The following is a 20,552-nucleotide window of genomic DNA, read 5'->3' as shown; positions in this document are numbered from 1 at the left end:
CCTCACACAAGGCCGGGAGAGGGTTTCGAGGCCTCAGCTGGTTGAGATGGTAGAGGGGACCCACCCTCGCCCCATCCCCAGTCGGCGCCGCAGCCCCAGAGCAAGCGCGTGCGCAGGGGATCTCCGGTACCACGAGGCGCACGCTCGCCCGGCTGCGGTCCCAGCGCAGGGGTTGGGATTCTGAGGCGCGTGCCGAGACGACGGCAAGCGGAAGCTGCTGGCTGCGAGGACTGGCTGTTTTCGCCGGGGCGGGTGGGGGAAGGGCTGCAGCCACACCCGGAAGTCGGTCTGCGAAGGGTGGGGGGACGAGGAGGGGGTGAGGCTTCCGGTAGCGCAAAGGGTGTCGGGAGAGGCTTCCAGCAAACCTGCTTCCTTGGCCTCTGGAGGGACCACCGTTGCCGCGGATTCGGCTTCCACGATCTGCGTTCGGGCTAAACGGCCACGGCGGCCGCTACTGTCGCTCCCCTTGTGCCCGGCTCTGTCTGTATTCGTTCCCAGGCGGCCGCCACGGTTCCAGCAGCGGCCGCGGCCGACATGTTGTGAGGCGGCGGCGCGGGTGTCTGAAGGATGGTTTGGCAGAGGCGGCGGCAGCGGCTGCTGGCGGCGGCGGCAGCGGGGGCTCCGGCTCTTTAGAGCCAAGCCCGCTGGGTGTCCGCCCAGTACCGCGGTGAGGCCAGTGCCCCTGGACCTTGCCTCTGCTCCGGCGCGGTTGGGGACCGCGGTTAGGCGACAGCGCCCGCTCCTCTGAGGGGACACGAAGGTGGTTCCCCAGTGCTCAAATTTCTGGACCACCTTTGCTTTCTCCTCTCCGACCTGGGCAGTGCTGTCCCCGTAATCCTCAGCGCCCCGACCTCCTTCCCAGTCTCGCCCTAAATCTCTCACACGGGTGTTCCCCCACCCTCACGAACCGGCTCCTCCCCACCTCCCTTCATTTTCTGCACCCTCTTTTCTTGGCGCTCCTGGGATCACACTTTTGAGGGCAGCCTTTTGAAAAATTCGCGGAATAGTGCACCAGAGCTGGGGAGTTTTTAAAAGTCGGGGCGCGCGAGAGAGGGAGATACGATGGCTTCCTCATCTGGCAACGATGATGATCTCACTATACCTAGAGCTGCTATCAATAAGATGATCAAAGAGACTCTCCCCAACGTCCGGGTGGCCAACGATGCCCGGGAGCTGGTGGTGAACTGCTGCACTGAATTCATTCACCTCATATCTTCTGAAGCCAATGAGATTTGCAACAAATCGGAAAAGAAGACCATCTCACCCGAGCACGTCATACAAGGTAAGTGGTAGGTGTGGGGTTTTGTTTAAATGAGGGTCGGGGACAGCCTGCTAGTCGCGTGACCCGTTCATGTCAAAGCATTCATTCCTCTCCCCTGATAAGTACTGGCAGACGGGGCGGGGGGGTGGGGGGAAGCCACGCGGGCGTGGAAGCAGCCGGTGCCTTAAGAAACTCCTGTGTAGTATTGTGGTGCTTTTCATCCAGCGAGTACAAGTACGGATTGCAAGCGTTTAGGTCAGCTCACATCCTCCAAAGAGAAAGTTAGTTGCCGTCTCACTTTACGGCCAGGTAAGCCGAAGCAACAAGAATTTTGCCTGCCTAAAGTTGAACCCAGACATCACAACTGAGAAGTTGTCTGCCTAAAGTGGAACCTCGACCGTGACAACTGAGAAAGGAACCCAGAGTTCTCCCTTGGAAAGTGAAAATTCAGACAGGAACTTCAAGCGAGAGAGGCAGCACCCTTTCCCCACCCGACCTTTTTACCAGTGTAGAGGAAAAGATAAATTTTCTGAACACGAGTAAAAGAATTCTTGACATAAGTGTGTTCAACATTGTAAAGTTTGGTGATGTTGAATAAAGACAGTATATTTTCTGCTTTAAAAATGGTTCAGTGGGGGGCACCTGGGTGGCTCAGTCGTTAAGCGTCTGCTTTTGGCTCAGGTCATGATCCCAGGGTCCTGGGATCGAGCCCCGCATCGGGCTCCCTGCTCAGCGGGGAGTCTGCTTCTCCCTCTCCCACTCCCCTTGCTTGTGTTCCCTCTCTCGCTGTGTCTTTCTCTGTCAAATAAATAAATAAAATCTTTAAAAAAAAATGGTTCAGTGGTCCTCCCATTCATCAAGTTAATAAAACTCTCCAGTTCTATACTGTAAGAAAAGGGCAGATGATCTTTATCTTCTTTCTTCTTTCCTTTTTCCTTCTTTTTTCTCTCTCTTAGTTTTTCTTTTGTGTAGCTTGCTTTGCTCTATGGAGATAAATTTTTAAAGCTTGGATTGAAAGGTTGTAAGAGATTTTTTTCATGGAACATTTCCCTGTCCTTTCCTGCTGCCATTCCCATTTAGATGTATACACCTAAGCTTTTATTGAACAGCATTTCCGAAAGTTTCAATCGTTTCTTATCTTGGAAAGGATTTAGTCCAGTAGTAGGGATTTGGGGGACTACATTTTGATAGTTTGTTTCAGGCATAGGGAGACGTATTTACTAGTCCTAATTTTTTGAGAGCACTTACATATACTCTTATGAAAAAGTTGTATTCGATTTGAGGTGACTATTTGCCTTTTATAAAATTCTAACAATTTGTTATTGCATTTCAAGTCAAAAAATCATGAATAATCATTTTAGTAGGCAGACAGTTGTCTACCATTTTATTTTTTATAATTTAACTTTTTAAAGGTGACTTTCCTATTATTCTGAAGTAGAGAACACATCTGCTTGTATTCACCATATCCAATATTTTACTGTCAATATTGACAAAAGAATTAAATGATTCATTTTTGGTACTTAATGATGTGTGGAAGGTAGATTTAAGTATACTCTGCTATTTCCACTTCAGTACATGAGGAGGAAAAAAAATCTCTAGGAAAAATGATACTTGATTTTAAAGCTAGTATTTTTTTCTACTTGTTTGGTGTGCTGAGTACTCTGGCAAGTACAATGAAAGTCAAGTTCTCTATGTTTTGTGTTTTATTTTTACATTGTATGTACAATTGTCATAAGTCTTTCATAAGATTATCCAACACAGATAGCTACAATTTCCTTTTACAACTCATAAAAAAGAAAAAGAATCTTTTATCAACATTGCCTTTCTAATGAAAATTGCACAAGATTTCTAAAGGATCTGCCTAAACATTTGTTTACAACACAGAAGTGGGGTCATTCCAAAAATCTAATAACACATTACAATCTGTCTTCTTGGGTAGTTTATTCTTTTCTAGGATATATTTAGATTTCTGATTGACATGATGGAATAAAAGTGCAGCTGTAGCGTGCACTATGCTAAATAGCTCAACTTTGGAATATGCTAAATTCAGTTTAAGGTGTGAGTCAGAAAGTTCCAGTGAAAGCATTTTCCTTTGTGTACTGAGGATGATTGATTAATTTTTTTAAAAAATCATTGGGGGAAAAATAAATCATCCATTGACCTGTTATACTCTTACAAATTTACCCGTTTTTTGGGTAACATTGCTGTTGTTAAGTAGATAAGGCCCTACCATTTTTGCCCCCAGTTCTCTCCAGTTAGGGGCATAAAATATATACATTTATCATCTTGTATTAATCTCACATTCCTTAATCATTTTAAATAATTTTTGTCTTGAGTGGTTACATTTTTAAAAAGAAATCCTTAGGGTGTGTATTTTTTTAGGTGTTTAACAGATTAATTCTGGAAAGCTTGCTAAATCATGGTAGATAACGACATTTTTTTTTGGTATGTAGGATTATTTTGTAAGCACTGATTATTTTGGTATGTAGGATATATCCAAGTGGAATAATAATGTATATTTAAAGTTGTATGAATCTCACATGTTGAAGTTTAGATTTTCTAGTAATAAGTTTAATGAACGAGATTTTGCTTTAGGACATGTCATTTTTCACTTGCTACTTTGCTTTACCTTGTCAGAGCAAATTAAGCATTTGAGGCAGTTCTGTAGAATGCAAGTTACTAAAGTTGAAATAATTTTATTGCCAGAAAATCTTTGAAATAGTTAAATTCAAAAAAAATTTCTAAATGTTATGTTTATTTTAAGAAAGTGGACTTTGTATTGAAGATCACAGATACACAAAGGGGTTCTAAGCTATAAAAGGTGTTCCTTTTATGTCATTGCTGGTTTCTGTGAACACATATTCTTTTTTTTTTTTTTTTTAAGATGTATTTATTTTAGAGAGAGTCGGGGGGAGGGGGCAGGGGGAGAGGGAGAGAGAGAATTTCAAGCCCCATCCTGGGGCTTGATCTCAGGATGCTGAGATCATGACCTGAGCTGAAATGGAGAGTCAGATGCTTAACCGACTGAGCCACCCAGGCACCCCTGTGAACACATATTCTTAAATGAATTTTAACATAGTCTGTTGTATTACAGAAAGAGCTGACATTGAGTTAAGAGTGGCAAGTTCTACACTGGAAAGTCTTTGGCCTTATGCAAATCTGTTAAAGGTTTCCCCATTTATGTATAAATAATACCTAATTGTTTCAGGTATTACTTGCATTTATTGAGAATCAGTTGAGGTTGAGACCCTTAGATGATATGCTCTAATAAATAATAATTTTTAAAATTATAATGGTACTGATTGAAACATAAAGCTGGAAGTCTGTTATGTTTAATCTTACAGCATGATGCCATTTGTTAAAGCCAAAGTGTAAGTAAGGATATTTTGAGGGACTTTTTTTTTTCTTCATTTTTAATCTCCTGATAAATTCCCCACCCCCACATTTATAACAATAGTAACTGAAAGTAGTGAAAGTTTGAAAAAGTCTCTGAAGATTTGCTTCTTCAGAAATTGAGTTTCTCCAAGCTATCTGTGTTAAAGGATTTTTAAAAATTCAGTCCCTCTCACACTGGTACTTTTGTAAAACACAGTAAAAATGGATCAGTAGATAAACAAAATTTAAAAAAGACAAAAGTTCAATTTTTGTTGTTAGATTTAGTAGACATAAAATTACTGTCAAGTTGCTATGAAGATTCTTTTTTTTTCCAGCTTTACTGAGATATAATTGACATAACATTGTGTAAGATTAAGGTGTACAACATAATGATTTGATATATGTATATATTTGTGAAATGATACCACAGTAAGGTTATCTAACACATCCATCACCCCCACGTAGTTACAGTTTTGCTGTGAAGGTTCCAAAATGCTTACTTTGATTTTCATACTTAACCCATTGCAGACCATTATGAGCAGTTCTGGTACAAGTTCACGGACCATAGTTTGAGTAGATTTGCTATAAAGCCTAAACCACAGTCTATTTTAGAAAGTGGATGTGAAGCAGTTTTTAAAAATCAGAGAATCTGAGTGATTGCAGAGAAGTTGTAATAATAAGGAGAATGATACTGTATTACCTAAATAATCATGCATGCTCATATTTTTTTCCAAAGGGACACATTGTATATGGCATTGTTCTTTTCAAGTTGGCATTTTATTATTTTCCTTAAAACTGATATATCTTTCATTTTTATTTTCCTTCTGCCACCCAACAATTTCTTTTGAATACTACTAGGTACTTGGCACTGTATTAGATACTGCTAAGGATAGAAAGATGGATGATGGGGCGCCTGGGTGGCTCAGTCGTTAAGCGCCTGCCTTCGGCTCAGGTCATGATCCCAGGGTCCTGGAATCGAGTCCCGCATCAGGCTCCCTGCTCGGCGGGAAGCCTGCTTCTCCCTCTCCCACTCCCCCTGCTTGTGTTCCCTCTCTCACTGTGTCTCTCTCTGTCAAATAAATAAATAAAATCTTAAAAAAAAAAAGAAAGATGGATGATATTTGGTTCCTGCTCTGCTATCAGTCTCTCATTATTGTCCCAGATTCCCAGGAATAGTGATCCATAGAGGACATGGTTAAGGGTCTTCAGAAACCTTTGCCAGGCTCATGAGCCAAGAAGTCACATTGGCCTATATTATCCTCTAAATATATTTGAGTGAACTACATCACCCCCCTGCCCTTAACATATAAACAAAAGAAAATAGAGAAATTTGAGAACGCTATTTTATGTATTTTAATTTTTTAATGAAAAACCTGCATTATACAGGTCACACAAAGTCTTGTTATAACAAAACTTTCTAAGATTATATCACTTTTATAAAATAAGATAAGACTATATTAGAATTATTGTTGCTGGATGGAAGTTTTACCTTTCTTTTTTTAAGTGTTTGTCTTGTTAACATCTGTCTTTCAAATTGAAAAATGTGCCAAGTGTTTTTTTCCCCTAATATACCATGCACTTTTCTGGGTATAGTTTTAAAATACATGGCAGAAGGTAGCAGACAGATCTCTGAGGAGCAAGTGATGTATGTGTTTTACCCACAATTTTTTTTTTTTTTTTCTTTTCTGGCTTTTACTCTCAGATCCCTAGAGCCAGGGCCGTAACAGTCCATTAAGTCTCTTTACACAAGCTAGAAAAAGGCACTTTTTCCTTACAAACCTTTACTACTATCTGCCAGAAAAGTGCCATAATAAACATACAAATCTATGTTTACAGTAGGAATGGCCCTCCTTAGATATGGTACTATTGTGCACTAAATAACCTGCACCACTGCAAATGATGGCCCTGCTTATGAGTCATTTCCCTTATCCTTTAAGATTCTCCTTTGTGTAAAATGGGAATGAGTATTACTACATGGTAACAAATGATGTAAAACATCTCCTTGTTTAGAAGATACTATAACCACTTACGGCTATCTGTTAGCCAAAATGTATTTAAAATTTGGATTAAAGTCAGTATAGTTTTTGAAATTAAATTTATGGCTCTTCCCGTTGAGCCATTTTATTGAGAGTACAGATTTGTATATGGAAGCTCTTTGAATAATATTAAATATTAACCTTGGATTTACTTGCAAATTTTTTGAAAGCAGTGCTCTTAACCTTAGGTGTTTTTAAAGGTGAATTCTTTGTTTTCTTTTTAATTTTTAATTCAAGCCATCCATGGTTAAAGGTAGTTTGGATTGGATTTTTTTTTTTGATGTCTAGTCTAGTAATTCATGATGTTTTGAAGAGTTGTCTCCATTGTGTTGATTTGTTAATTTTATAAATTTTAATATTTTATATTACAAATATATTCGTTCAACTTGAATTTAGTGTGATACTGCATATCTCTACATTTATTTAGGTCCTGTACACTTATCAGGGCACTCTTTTATTTTTTTTTAATTAATTTTTTTTTTGGTAGGGCACTCTTTTAAATGTAAGAAAAAAAATAAAGATGAGTAATACATAGTCCAAGTGGTTAAGCTAATCTTATGTGCTAGACACTGTTAAATGCCTTAGATTACTTGTTTATTGAGATTATTCTCACATCCAAAAATAATAAAAATATAATAGTGAGTACTTTATTTGCTCATTCTATGGGCCATCCTCTGTTCTAAGCTCTTTGTTTATATTAATTCATTTATTCTTCACAGTAACCTGATCTGATGAGATAAAGGTACTGTTATTCTTGTTTTAGACGCACAGAGGTGAAGGAATTTATCTAGGGTCACACAGCTGATATGAGGCAGAGCTGGGATCAGTCTGTCAGCCTTAGGGCCTACATGCATAACCACTATAACTGCATATGTTTTAGGAAGATATAAAATAGATGCTATTCTCAGAGAAGGAAAACTGAAGCTTGGAGATATGTATTGAAGGTTATATGAATATATTGACAACCAAATTTCAAATTCTAAGATATCTGTCTGATTTTACAAGGGGGAGATTACTTCTGTATAGAAGGATCAGGCAAGCTTAATTTGAAGATGGAGTTTGATTTGAGCCATGAATGCATTACCATCAGGATGAATGTGGGAAACTGATGTCTGCTGGGAAACACTGAGCTGTCAGATTTAGCATAAGTATGCAGGGATTTAATGGCAGAAATAAAGCTGGAAGGTGGGGCTACATCCTGGAGAAACTTGGTGTACACTAAGGAAATAAGACTTTCTTCAGAATGTGGGAGGAAACCATAAGCCGTTCTTGGTTTTGGTATCATCTCCAGCCAATATTACTGAAAATATACTGTTATGTTCATGCCTTTAAAAAGGAGAATAAAAGAAAAACTTCTGTCGTTGACGCTTAATAATCCGTCTGTCAATTCAAATAAAAAATGCAGGTTGCCTAATCTTCACTTAATTTTCCACTGTACCCCAAGCTCCTTGAGGCCAAGAATTAAGTGTATTTTGATATACAGAACTCAGAGTAATGCTTTATTGAAGTTTTTTGGAGGGTGAAAAGGGGCAATAAGTTAATATACTTAAAGTTCAAGTAATAGTACTATGCTTTTTGGCATCAGATTATTTCTAAAGAAGGTTGATGCAAACAGCTTAATATTTGAAGTAATTAAAGTTATTAATCATTTCAAAATGTCTTAAAAACCACAGCTTACACAGGGGGGAATGTGTATTCATAAAGGTGTATTTGGTATTCTCCCTGAAGAGCAAATCCCTGATGTTAGAATTCAGGGTATCTTTACTGAGGGCACTCTGGTTCATCATAATTGTTGAAAAACTACAAGAACTGATGAACTAAGTTAAGTTCATTTACTATGTTTTTCACCACCTATATTTCATCATTGGGTCAGAAAACAAAAATGTCAAAAAAACACACAAAAAACCAAAAATGCCTTTGGAGATATCAACAGATAGTAAACTGTAAAATATAATTTTAATTGCTGTGAGCCAAAAGGAAACTTAATGCTTTGTCTTGATTACAGAAGGCATTTAGAAAGTGCATTATTATAAAATTTTCCTTTTAAGCGTGAAAAAATAAAGGGAGAGAATTATTTGTTAATACTTCTATCCTTATAGTTTTCCTTTATCCCAGTTTTCTGCCACATCACTTGAAATGTTTTTATAGTGCTTCCTGTTAAATTTTATTTTCAAGGGAAACTTGTTGGCTGAATATAAATGCTGAATTTCATAAGTTATTTCCACCAGTATTTTTTAAACTTGGCAGTTTGAGTGTCTTTGCTAAAAATAGTTTTCTGTTGATATATTGTACAAAAGAACTTATCTATTCTTTCATCCTATCCTACTGACACTTAGAACATGTGTTACCAGCCTAGTTTTTCTAAGCCAAATGGCACAAAATATGTTATTAACAAATAGATTCCAAATATTTCCTTTTTTTGTATTCTTTGAAAAAGTGACTGAGTTAATGATGTTTGATTTACAATGAGTGGTATAGGAAAAATGTTTTCTTATTAAAAACACATATTCTTACATTGGACTTTTTTTTCTCACAGGAAATGCTTTGGTTTTTAAAAAGTTAGAAAGAAAGGGAAAAGGAAAGACCTATGCTGTTAAATGTTCCTCAAGTTTTATCTAATTTGCAATTTAATATTAAGAAAGTTGATAAAATGGATCTAGCCATTCAGATAGTTGCTGTCCAACTATAAAATAGGTAAAATTATTACAAGACAGCAGCCCCCTCCCCAAAAAACCCCCACAAAAGCTTAGTGTTCCATAGATGGGGGAAAGACTAAATTTTATCACTCTTTCATGTTTTCCTATTTTCATTTCCCTAGCACTAGAAAGTTTGGGCTTTGGCTCATATATCAGTGAAGTAAAGGAAGTCTTACAAGAATGCAAGACTGTAGCATTAAAGAGAAGAAAGGCCAGTTCTCGTTTGGAAAACCTTGGCATTCCTGAGGAAGAATTATTAAGACAGCAACAAGAGTTATTTGCAAAAGTAAGTAATGCATTTTAAATTATTTTCATCTGAATCCTACCCTGTTTGCTAACAGAAATCATACTGGTTTCTGAAATCATTTCCTAAATCAACATACATCCCCAGAGGATTTTCTTTCTGTGGCTGATTGTTTGATCATAGAGTCTGATGTTTAGATCTAACTAACCAGTTTGACTCTGTTTGGCCAGTTATTTACTTCTTATAAAAGTATATATTTGTAGCAACCTGTTTTCTAAGGAGAATAACTCCAAATAACTACTGAGATTTTACTTTGATGGTTTTTTGGGTTTTTTTTCCAGACAAAATACCGACTTAAAAGCATGAGAAGTATACCTAAACATTCTTAAAATTTAAAATGATGGACTGGTGAGAAAATACTATATCAGATTTTATAATGAGTAGCATATGAGGAAAATTTGATAAACATCTATTTTATAGTTAAATTAAGTTTTTTTAATTTAAATTCAGTTAGCCAACATATAGTACATCATTAGTTTCGGATGTAGAGTTCAGTAATTCATCAGTTGCTTATAATACCTGGTGTTCATCACATCACGTTGCCCTCCTTAATGCCCGTCACCCTAGTTAAATCAAGTTTTTATTTTTATTTTTATTTTTATTTATTTTTAAAGATTTTATTTATTTATTTGATAGAGAAAGACACAGCGAGAGAGGGGACACAAGCAGGGGGAGTGGGAGGGGGAGTGGGAGAGGGAGAAGCAGACTCCCTGCCGAGCAGGGAGCCCGATGTGGGACTCGATCCAGGGACTCCAGGATCATGACCTGAGCCGAAGGCAGTCGCTTAACCAACTGAGCCACCCAGGCGCCCTAAATCAAGTTTTTAACACACCTTTGAAACAAACATTCTAGGGACATCTGGGTGGCTCAGTCGGTTTAGCGTCTGCCTTTGGCTCAGGTCATGGTCCCAGGGTCCTGGGATTGAGTCCCACATTGGGCTCCTTGCTCAGTGGGGAACCTGCTTCTCCCTCTGCCTGCCAATCCCCCTGTTTTGTGCTCTCTGACAAATAAATAAAATCTTTAAAAAAAATAATAAAACAAACATTCTAATCCTAAAAAATTTTGAAGGGCTAGTAGAACAGAGAAAGGGAGAGAACTTTTTTTCTCTTATTAAAGTTCTAATTACCAGTTTGTGAAGGATTAGCACCAAGTACTAATATTCCTCTATTTTATTTTTTAATATTCCTCTATTTAAAAAATAAATAAAAAAGGAAGAGAGAGGATGAAGTTCTTTTTTCCCCACTAAGTTTTGGCCTCTCATTTGAGATTGTAAGGCAGTTTTGGTTTGAATAGAAAGGGTGAGATTTTGTACCAGTTATTGTAGTTACCAGTATTGTATTGTAGAACTGGGAAGTATCATTTTAGGTAATCTCTTCCAGATTGGCACCATACCTGATCTCTTTGTAGTAATAACAATCAGTTGGGTTTGAATCAAAAAGCATTTGAATTTTAAGTGTTGTCAAGTACTAGGCACTAGAAACCATTTAAACTAATAAGAAAAATAAAAGTTTACTAACATTTGAGTTCTAACCATGTATTAATCATGTTGCTAAGTAATTTACCTGTATTTTTTTAATCCTCACAACCACCTATAAGTACTAAAGAGTTACTAAAAGCTTTTGAAGCAGGCGTAAACACAAGCAAACAATATATAATCCATATGAATATGAGGTTATGAAGAAAGATGATTTAAAAAAATTAATGGCTATTATTTATAAATTCTCTGCTATTGTAGATCACCTGAGAGTTCCAAATTAGATTTTTTTTTTTTTTTTTAAAGAGAGGGAGAGAGGGTAGGGAGGGGGGAGGGGGAGGGAGAGGGGGAGGGAGAGAGAGAGAGAGAATCTTAAACAGGCTCCATGACAGTGCGGAGCCTGACTCAGGGTTCTTTTTCACAACCCTGAGATCCTGACCTGAGCCAAAATCAAGAGTCAGATACTTAACCGACTGAGCCACCCAGGTGCCCCCCAAATGAGATATTTGATGAAAAGAAAATGATTCTCTGCTAGATACTTTTCATACTTTGCAGAGTTTTTATAAGTATGAGTAAAATAAATAAATTAAATTTTACTATACCCATTTACACATTAAGAAACAGATTTGGAGATGGAGAAACTTGATTGAGATCATTCATTCATTTGTTCTACAGATAATTACTGAAGTCCTCACTACTTACCAGACGTAGTGCTGAATTCTAGGCTTATAATAGTATACAAAAGAGACATGGTTCTTGCTATTCTGAAACGTAGTTTACTGGAAAGGATTGAGTTAAATAAAACAAATAAGTTCATATAGTTAGGAAGTATTGGAGTCTAAATTCAAAACTCCCATCTTCTGACTCCAAAACTTGCTCTTTCTTCATTACCATTGCTAATGTTCTAGCCTGTATTTTGTCTGCTTAACTTTATTTTGGAATATTTTTTTTTAAGATTTTATTTATTTATTTATTTATTTGATGGGGGGGGAGAGAGAGAGAGACAGTGAGAGAGGGAACACAAACAGGGGGAATAGGAGAGGGAGAAGCAGGCTTCCCATGGAGCAGGGAGCCCAATGCGGGGCTCGATCCCAGGACCCTGGGATCATGACCCAAGCCGATGGCAGACGCCCAATGACTGAGCCACCCAGGCGCCCCTGTTTTGGAACATTTAAGTGGAACATGCCTTATCCTTTCCAGGGCAAAAAGAAGAATGAAAGAAATCTGTCAAATCTGTCTTTACTTTTCTATGCTTGTCATCTGTTTTTTCCTCTTCCTTATCTCCCTTCTTTCTTACCCTCATCTTGGGGTCAAGATCCCTTAGTATTTTTTTGCTCTTGTGAGAAGATCAGCAGAGAGAGAAAATTATAGCACCTATCTAGTACTTCTTCCTCAAAGCACAAAGCAATTAAATCCTAAATATGAAAGGAACTGTTAAGTAAATATAATATCTTTTTCATTAGTTTCATTTCATTTCATCTTTTAGACTTTATTTTTTTTTCAAAGATTTTATTTATTTGACAGAGAGAGAGACAGCCAGAGGGAACACAAGCAGGGGGAGCAGGAGAGGGAGAAGCAGGCCTCCCGCAGAGCGGGGAGCCCAACGTGGGGCTTGATTCCAGGATTCCGGGATCATGACCCGAGCCAAAGGCAGAAGCTTAATGACTGAGCCACCCAGGCACCCCTCATCTTTTAGACTTTAAATACTAACACAATTGCAGCCTCATTTGAAGCTGTCTTTCAGCTGTTAGCAACAAATATTTGGAAAGGGGAAACCATTAATATACTGAAATTAAGGTTAACTGTAAATTATAAATGAGTTGTTTTAGTATTTGGGAATGAGATTCTTAAAACATAGGAAAACTCTCCAAAAGAAGAAGTGAATTAGGAAATATATATCTACTCTCTTTCACACTCCCATTTTAGAAGAAAAATACTTGGGGTACATTGGATAAGAGGCAAGAGGGGAAAAGGAAATTAGAAAAAGTACCACTGAAAATTCTAATTTGTGAAAATGAATATAAACAAAATCTATCAGTCAGCAAAGATTTTAAAGGCACGGGAATGTTTTTATGTCCAGACAGAAAAGTGTGGTTGCTAATATGGGGCCATGGTACTTAAAAGTCAGTTAAATTTTAATTGTAACCAGTACGTGTCTTTGCAGATCACTGAATAAACACGAGATCAAGCACCTTTTGCAATTAAACCTGTGTAGACACCTGAAATTATTTGAGTTTTTTTTTCCGTGCTATGAAATTATACCTATTTATAGTTGATTAAGGCACAGAGTAGGTATTCTTAAGTTTATTAAATTCAAATATTTGGTTTGACCTATAATTTTCTTATGAACTTTTTTTTAAAAGATTTTATTTATTTATTTACTTGGGAGAGAGAGTGTGCAAGCAAGTGAGAGAGAACACAAGCAGGGGGGAGGGGCAAAGGGAAAGGGAGAAGCAAGACTCCCCACTGAGCAGGGAGTCCAATCTGGAACTCCCTCTCAGGACCCTGGGATCATGACCTGAGCCAAAGGCAGATGCCTAACTGACTGAGCCACCCAGGTGCCCCATTATGAACTCTTAAAATGTTTTTCATGAAGCATTCTTAGTCTGTTTTACACTCCAGGTATTCCTGCCATAAAAGCATATATGCCTGTGTGTTAGAATAACTATTTTCCATACTTTTTAAAAATAAAAATGAATGAAAGTAGTGATTAGAATATCTGGTTTTTTATTTCCTAAACAAAAAAAGTTTTTTTCTTGTAGGAGAGGTGTGATAATAGGTACACTAACAACTATAATATGAGGCTGACTGTTTGATGAGGAAGGTATAGAGATACCAAGTACGGAGACATCACATTAGATTTTGGCAGTGTAAGAGTGTGCCAGTTATTTTGCATGTGAGTGCTAATACAAATTTAAACCTAAGCCGACTTCACATGTCTCCTTATGAATATTGACAATGGAAGGAATACCTTGCCTGTAGTATAATATCAGTTCTGGACTGAAAAGCTGGGGAAGAAACTTAATTTTCTTTTTTGCATAACTCAGAAAAACAGCTAGTGTGCAGTTTTCTTGTTGACCTCAGCAGATGAACTGAGCTGATAGTGTTAATTCAGATTCAAGATTATCTGAATCTTAATTTGTGTAGATTTGTGATCCACATGCAATATTAACTAAATTGGATAGCTTTTGGGATGCCTGGGTGGCTTAGTTGGTTAAGCGTCTGCCTTCGGCTCAGGTCATGATCCCAGGGTCCTGGGACAGAGTCCTGCATCCGGCTCCCTGCTCAGTGGGGAGTCTGCTTCTCCCTCTGCCTGCCACTTCCCCTGCTTATGCTCTCTCTCTGACAAATAAATAAAATCTTAAAAAAAATAAATTGGATAGCTTTACATTTTCACATGTGTACATAGGCTCTCCCCACCCTTTTCAACATCCATTAGTTATTGAACTTTGTAAACTGGCATTGAAACATTACAATGTTTTGTTGTAGCATTTGATGGAGAATCTTTTATATACACGTAGTAGGTGAAAAATAAATCAAATTGCAAATCTTTTTTTTTTTTTTTTTGAGCTTAAACTATATACTAAGTTGTTGGTCCAAATTGAGTAGAATAAGTTAAACTTAAATTGCATTCTGTTACCCAATCTGAGTGTATTTTTGTAAGCATAATTATGTTTAAATAAAATTTTAAAAAGAAAAAAACATCATGCGCCAGTTACTAAACAATTTTCTTAGCTTGAAACCCACCTTTCTATGCTTTGATTTGTGACCAAGCCTAGTATTCTGCAAACCGAGTTTCTGCTTTTCTTGCGTACTTCATTATAGACTCTGCTGCCACTAGGGGGTTCTGGAGGGAGATTGCCAGGTTGGAGGAGGAAGGCAGCACTTGGGCTCCTTTCTTTTACTAACTGCTGGCTTCAAGCTCTTTTGTATCACCTACCAGTGCTTCTTCACTCTGGCTGCATCAGTTTTTTTTTTCCTGTAGCAGGACCTGAATCCAGTTTGCAGTTTCTTTAATACTTACAGAACCAGCCTAAACATTCACCCTCTTCCTTAGGGATGTGGGTATCAAACCTTGGGGCACTCTACCAAGCTCAAGAGATGCTTACCAGCCAATCTATGTCCCTTCTTCAGAGGTCTGAGTTTCAGTTCCATGGATTGTTCCTTTAAGCTTCTAAGTTTTAAAAATTCCAGCCTCTTCCTTTGTTGCCCCGGTTTTAGGGATGGTGGCTGGTTTTGATAGTTACCAGTTGCATGATATCTTAGTGTTGTTTTCTTGCCTTTTCGATGACGTAGTTACCAGCTTTATACTTCGTTAACAATCCTTTATATTTCATTTTCTCTGTTCCCCTAACTAGTGTGACTTCTATCTCCTGATTAGATCCTGAATGATACAGTTAGGAATCAGGAAAAAACTTAATGGATAAAATAGTATTTCAGTATGAGTTGAAGGAAGAGTGGACTTCTGTGAAAATTAGGAAATTTCAAATAGAGTGAATATCAGCATGAGTTAAGGTAGCAAAAATGGGAGGGTATGGTGTATCTGGGAAATATTTTATGTTCTAAGTTTTTTTGGAGTACCAAGTATATATTACAGAAGTTGATTTGGGAGATAGGTTGGGGCAGGCAGTAATTTGGAGGACCTTGAACTCTAGGCTGAGAAATTGGACTTAATTGGTATAACAGATGATTTTTTTTTTTTTAAGATTTTATTTATTTATTTGAGACAGAATGAGAGAGAGAGAGCACATGAGAGGGGGGAGGGTCAGAGGGAGAAGCAGGCTCCCTGCCCAGCAGGGAGCCCGATGCAGGACTCCATCCAGGGACTCCAGGATCATGACCTGAGCCGAAGGCAGTTGCTTAACCAACTGAGCCACCCAGGCGCCCAACAGATGATTTTTTTAAAGTATAATAATGGCCTTATTAGAATTCTCATCTAGAAATGTTTGGATAGCAAATTCATGACAGATTATTAAGAAAAGTTAGGAATGCACATGGTGAAATCTTAATGTTAGAGTTATGCTGAGTATTACCATTTCCCCACAAAATATTCATTCAGAAAATACTGGAGGCCTATGTGTTGGAAATGCAGCAAAGAGTATGAAAATATTCTCTAGTCTCAAGTCTAGTGGAGAAAAAAGATAATATGCTCAGATAATTAAAGAATAAAGTAGATAGGTGTGGGAATGCATAGAGAATTATGGCATATGAAATAGAGTATTCAATATGACCTAGAAGGGTCAAGAAAGACCAATTTCTGTTTTAAATGATAACTAGGAATTGGCCATGCATAAAGGAAGGTAGAGGATATGAGCCAGGCTTAAGGAACAATTCTGAGAAAAGGCAGAGAAAGAGAAACAGCATTGTTTTGGTAGAATCCAATGACAGGGGCGCCTGGGTGGCTCAGTCGTTAAGCATCTGCCTTCAGCTCGGGTCATGATCCCAGGGTCCTGGGATCAAGCCCCATATTGGGCTCCCTGCTCAGCGGGGAGCCTGCTTCTCCCTCTCCCACTCCCCCTGCTTGTGTTCCCTCTCTCGCTGTGTCTCTTTCTGTCAAATAAATAAAATCTTTAAAAATATATATATACAATGGGAAATTATATGATCTTTTCAAGAACAGATTCATGTTTTCCCTCTTCGTGGGATTTTTCTGTGAGTGGATGAAATTAAATAGGGAAAGAGCTTTAGCTGTTGCAACGGTGTGTGTAATGCATATGTATGTATCTTAGTTTCTAAAATTCTTTATTAAGAATAAAGCTTTAGAATATAAAGCTTTATTTATTTATTTTTCTATTTATTTATTCAAAGTAGGCTCCATGCCCAGTGTGGGGCTTGAACTCCTGACCCTGAGATCAAGAGTCTCATGCTCTAGTTACTGAGCCAGCCAGGCGCCCTGGTTTCTAAAAATTCTGTGATGATTGTTGGAGAGGCTATATATCAGATGAATGGATTTTAACTATCTCACTTAAATTCAGTCCTGGATAAGTGCCTTTTCTTTACTGTGTATGGGAAGGGTGTATGTGTGTGTGTATTTATGGGGAGAGGGACAGGAGAAATGTATGTATGGGGTAGGGAACTGTGAGAGAAACTCAAACATCAGAGTGTCTGGGTGGCTCAGTCGGTTAAGCATCCAACTCTTGATTTTGGCTCAGGTCATGATCTCAGGGTCGTGGGTTAGAGCCCCCCGTCAAGCTTTGTGCTCAGGGCAGAGTCTGCTTATCCCTATCACTTTCCCTCTGCTACAACCCCAGGCACTCAAGCCTGTGCGCTCGCTCACTCTCTCTTTCTCTCTCTCTCAAATAAGTAAATATCTTAAAAAAAAACCAAAAACCCTCAAACATCAAGGTAGCTATTGCATTCATGTATGGTACTTCCCCTTAAGAGTTAGAGGTACTGTACTAGACAACATTTAAACCACAGAAATAATTTTTAGATTGAAAAATGTTTACATGTTAACTGTAAGTTGAGGGGACAGAAGAATCAAGTGAAACAAAAGGAATGAGAAGCAGAGAAAGGAACCAAAGAGAGGACATTGTGATTTTTCTACCAGCTTTTTCAACTTCAGTTGAGCCAAAGGTCATAAAATTATGTGGCATAAAGGGGTCTGTCTGTAAAAGAACCAAGTTTTGGAAACTGTCCTTAGTTGACAGGCAGTCGTCTGTATTTTCTTATAGAGTTCATGTTCTCCAGATGTATAACAGTTATGTAGTGGTTGGAAAATACCCAAATTTGATGATTAAGCCTGTAATTGGCTTAATTTATACTTAACCGAAGTGTGTATGTTGTGAGTTTCAAAAATATATATATTATTTGTTTTTATGTTTTTGGTGTTTAGGCTAGACAGCAGCAAGCAGAATTGGCCCAGCAGGAATGGCTTCAAATGCAGCAAGCTGCTCAACAAGCACAGCTTGCTGCCACAGCCAGTGCATCTAACCAGGCAGGATCTTCTCAGGATGAAGAAGATGATGATGATATCTGAAATTTACCAGCTGAGTTTCTACTTCCTCTATAAATGTTTTTCCCTGCACAAGAAAACAGTGAAAGAAATGCTTACCTGTAATTTTGTATGCATCTTGGTGGACTTGCCATTGGTATTCTAGGGATGTCTGTTGTTAAGTTTCATCTATGGTGTGCTACTCATGTAAAAACTGTCTCTTTGAACTATTGAAAATTTAAGGTTCAGTATAATATCAATTTTGAATTTTTAATGGTGTTTATGAAATTTTAGATAGCAGTGAGTCCTTTATTTGATCAATAAACAGTGTTACAGAAACCGTCAAGTTTATAAAATACAGTGAAATTTATACATACAGAAACTCTAAATCTGCATTTGCATTTCCTCTGCCCTTTTAACTAAACTAAAAATTGGGAATTTTAAATTATTGGGGGGAGGGTGTTGTGTAATGCAGTAGATGTTAGTTCAGGTTGGTGAAAAAACAGTTCAGTTTTGTAGTATCTGAATTTTTTGTCTTTTAAAATGAGTATATATATATATATATGCAGTAAATATATATGCTCAGATAAATATACTTGTTTAGAAAAAATCTCAAAACATTCAAAAACTAGGAAGGAGTATGTTCAATAGTTGTATAAATTCAGTGGGTTATGTTTCTGATTTTGTTTTTGTTTTATGTAGAGGTAAAAACTCCAGTTTTATTATGGCATAATTCATCTTGAGCTGCGCTATTACATTTCAAAGACTGCCCAATTTTGAGGACTGTCATGATTCTTACTATTTCACTCCAATAATTGTTAATAGTATTACTTGCTTAGTCCATCCATGTTTATTGGACCTTGTGAAACAATTGCTTAGGTTCCATTGGTTTAATGGAGATTCATGAATATTCAAACCTTTGCTGGGGGAAAGAAATGAAAGTTAATAAGCATGCTTACTGTAAAAGAGGGATTTTTTGGTAATTTAACTTGTAGTTATAGTTTACTTATTGTTTGTTTTTAGCATTACTTTTACATTTTCTTGACTAGATGGCCTAGAGTGTCCAGTGCTTCCTTTTGAAATGGCATCATTGTCTCCATCATAATTGAGTGATAGCTTTAAAAATGATTGGCTTTATTTTGTTTAAGAAAGCATGTCATAACAGATCAGCCCTATGTGAAACATAAATAGTTTCAACCTACTCATTAAAAGGGAGAAGGTTTACTTTGGTTACAACAAAAATAAAGTAGTGATTTTTATAGGAATCCAGTGAGTTGAGGAAATGGCATATTGTGTATATTTTGGAAACAGAATGAAAAAGCCTCTTAAGATAGTATAAAGTAATCTAAATTCCTATGTCAGTTGCCAAATCATTTAAATTTGTATATTTACCAAGCCCAAGGAAAAATTGTGGCTGCTGGGATTCCAATTTTAATTGAAGAGCTAAATAAGTAAAGTTTATAAGTATTAGATTTCTTAATGATCTTATTTTGCAGTTTTAGAAAAAATGAAATATTAACATATGTTTATTAAATACACTTCCCCCATGCCATGAAAAGGTTAATTTTGCTGGATGTTTTAAGTTGAAGTTGATACTGTATCCTTGAAGTGCTTTGGACAAGATAGAAGGGGTTGTTTTTTTAAAAGTTTAAGTACCAAAGGTAGTCTAGTCTAAGAAATAATAAGTTAATAAGTGTTGGCTTTTCTAATTTGTACTGTAACATCCTTATACTTTCTATTTTAAGATTATCTGTTTCTTAAGTAAACAACTTAGATATTTTTCCACACTTTTTTTTTCCCTGATGCAGAGTTCAGGTTAATTAATATTTTACTGCATCTGATAATGTATTATATGTTTGAAGCCTAGTGACTTTTCATTTTGACATTCTTGTGATTTCATATGCTGTATTCTTCAAGCAATAAAATTCTGATGTGTTTTATAAATTGTTTTTACATTTAATAATCTACATAGATTAGCAGCAGATTTCTGTTATTAACATTTTTACTAATTTTAAGAATCTTAGGCCCAGAAGATATTTTTATCATTTGGTATATAGTACCTGACTTTCTCCTTTATTGTTATTTCAAGAAATGTGGTTTTACTTGTACTTTTGTAATTTACAGTCCTAGGATCTAGGCATAACAAAACTAATTAAGCAGTGTTTTACTTTTATTTTTTAACATTTAAAAGTCACTATACTGTCCGTTGAGATTTTTAAAATCTTGTGGAGAGAGAAACAAATCTTCAGCGTTCTTGAGAAATAAGGTTATTGTTTAGTAAATATTTTCCCCACTTCCTTGAATACATCTCTGTCTTTTTCAGTAGCCTATCAAACTGATAAATGCTGAAAAGCTACCAATTTTTAAAAACTGCATATACCATACATATAGAAAAGTATATAAGTGAGGGTTTTGACAAATTAAACGTAATCCTATCACTGGCCCTCAGATCAAGACACAGCCGTATGAACA

General features: G+C 37.2%; 1 protein-coding gene across 1 annotated transcript; it reads left to right on the top strand.

Annotated features, from left to right (window-relative positions):
• Positions 1-327: 327 nt before the first annotated feature.
• DR1 (down-regulator of transcription 1) lies at positions 328-20,024 on the top strand. Its single transcript, XM_045897171.2, has 3 exons — positions 328-1,282; positions 9,491-9,654; positions 17,982-20,024. Exons 1-3 carry the CDS (start codon positions 1,063-1,065, stop codon positions 18,123-18,125), a joined length of 528 nt encoding a protein of 175 aa, XP_045753127.1. The 5' UTR covers positions 328-1,062; the 3' UTR covers positions 18,126-20,024.
• The last annotated feature ends 528 nt before the right edge of the window (positions 20,025-20,552 follow it).

This window comes from Mirounga angustirostris, unplaced genomic scaffold (assembly GCF_029215605.1).
Source record: "Mirounga angustirostris isolate CCGP_5_RB_7025 unplaced genomic scaffold, mMirAng1.0.hap1 SCAF_4, whole genome shotgun sequence".
Lineage (NCBI taxonomy): Eukaryota > Metazoa > Chordata > Mammalia > Carnivora > Phocidae > Mirounga > Mirounga angustirostris.
The sequence above is the reverse complement of the archived record's forward strand: the minus strand, read 5'-3'. Positions and strand labels throughout refer to the sequence as shown.

Bases quoted from the DNA above. Each gene is read 5' to 3' on its own strand.
- DR1 (XM_045897171.2), top strand. From the start codon at position 1,063: ATGGCTTCCTCATCTGGCAACGATGATGATCTCACTATACCTAGAGCT. The intron at 1,283-9,490 runs GTAAGTGGTAGG...TCATTTCCCTAG, and splicing joins ACCCGAGCACGTCATACAAG to CACTAGAAAGTTTGGGCTTT. The intron at 9,655-17,981 runs GTAAGTAATGCA...TTTGGTGTTTAG, and splicing joins AACAAGAGTTATTTGCAAAA to GCTAGACAGCAGCAAGCAGA.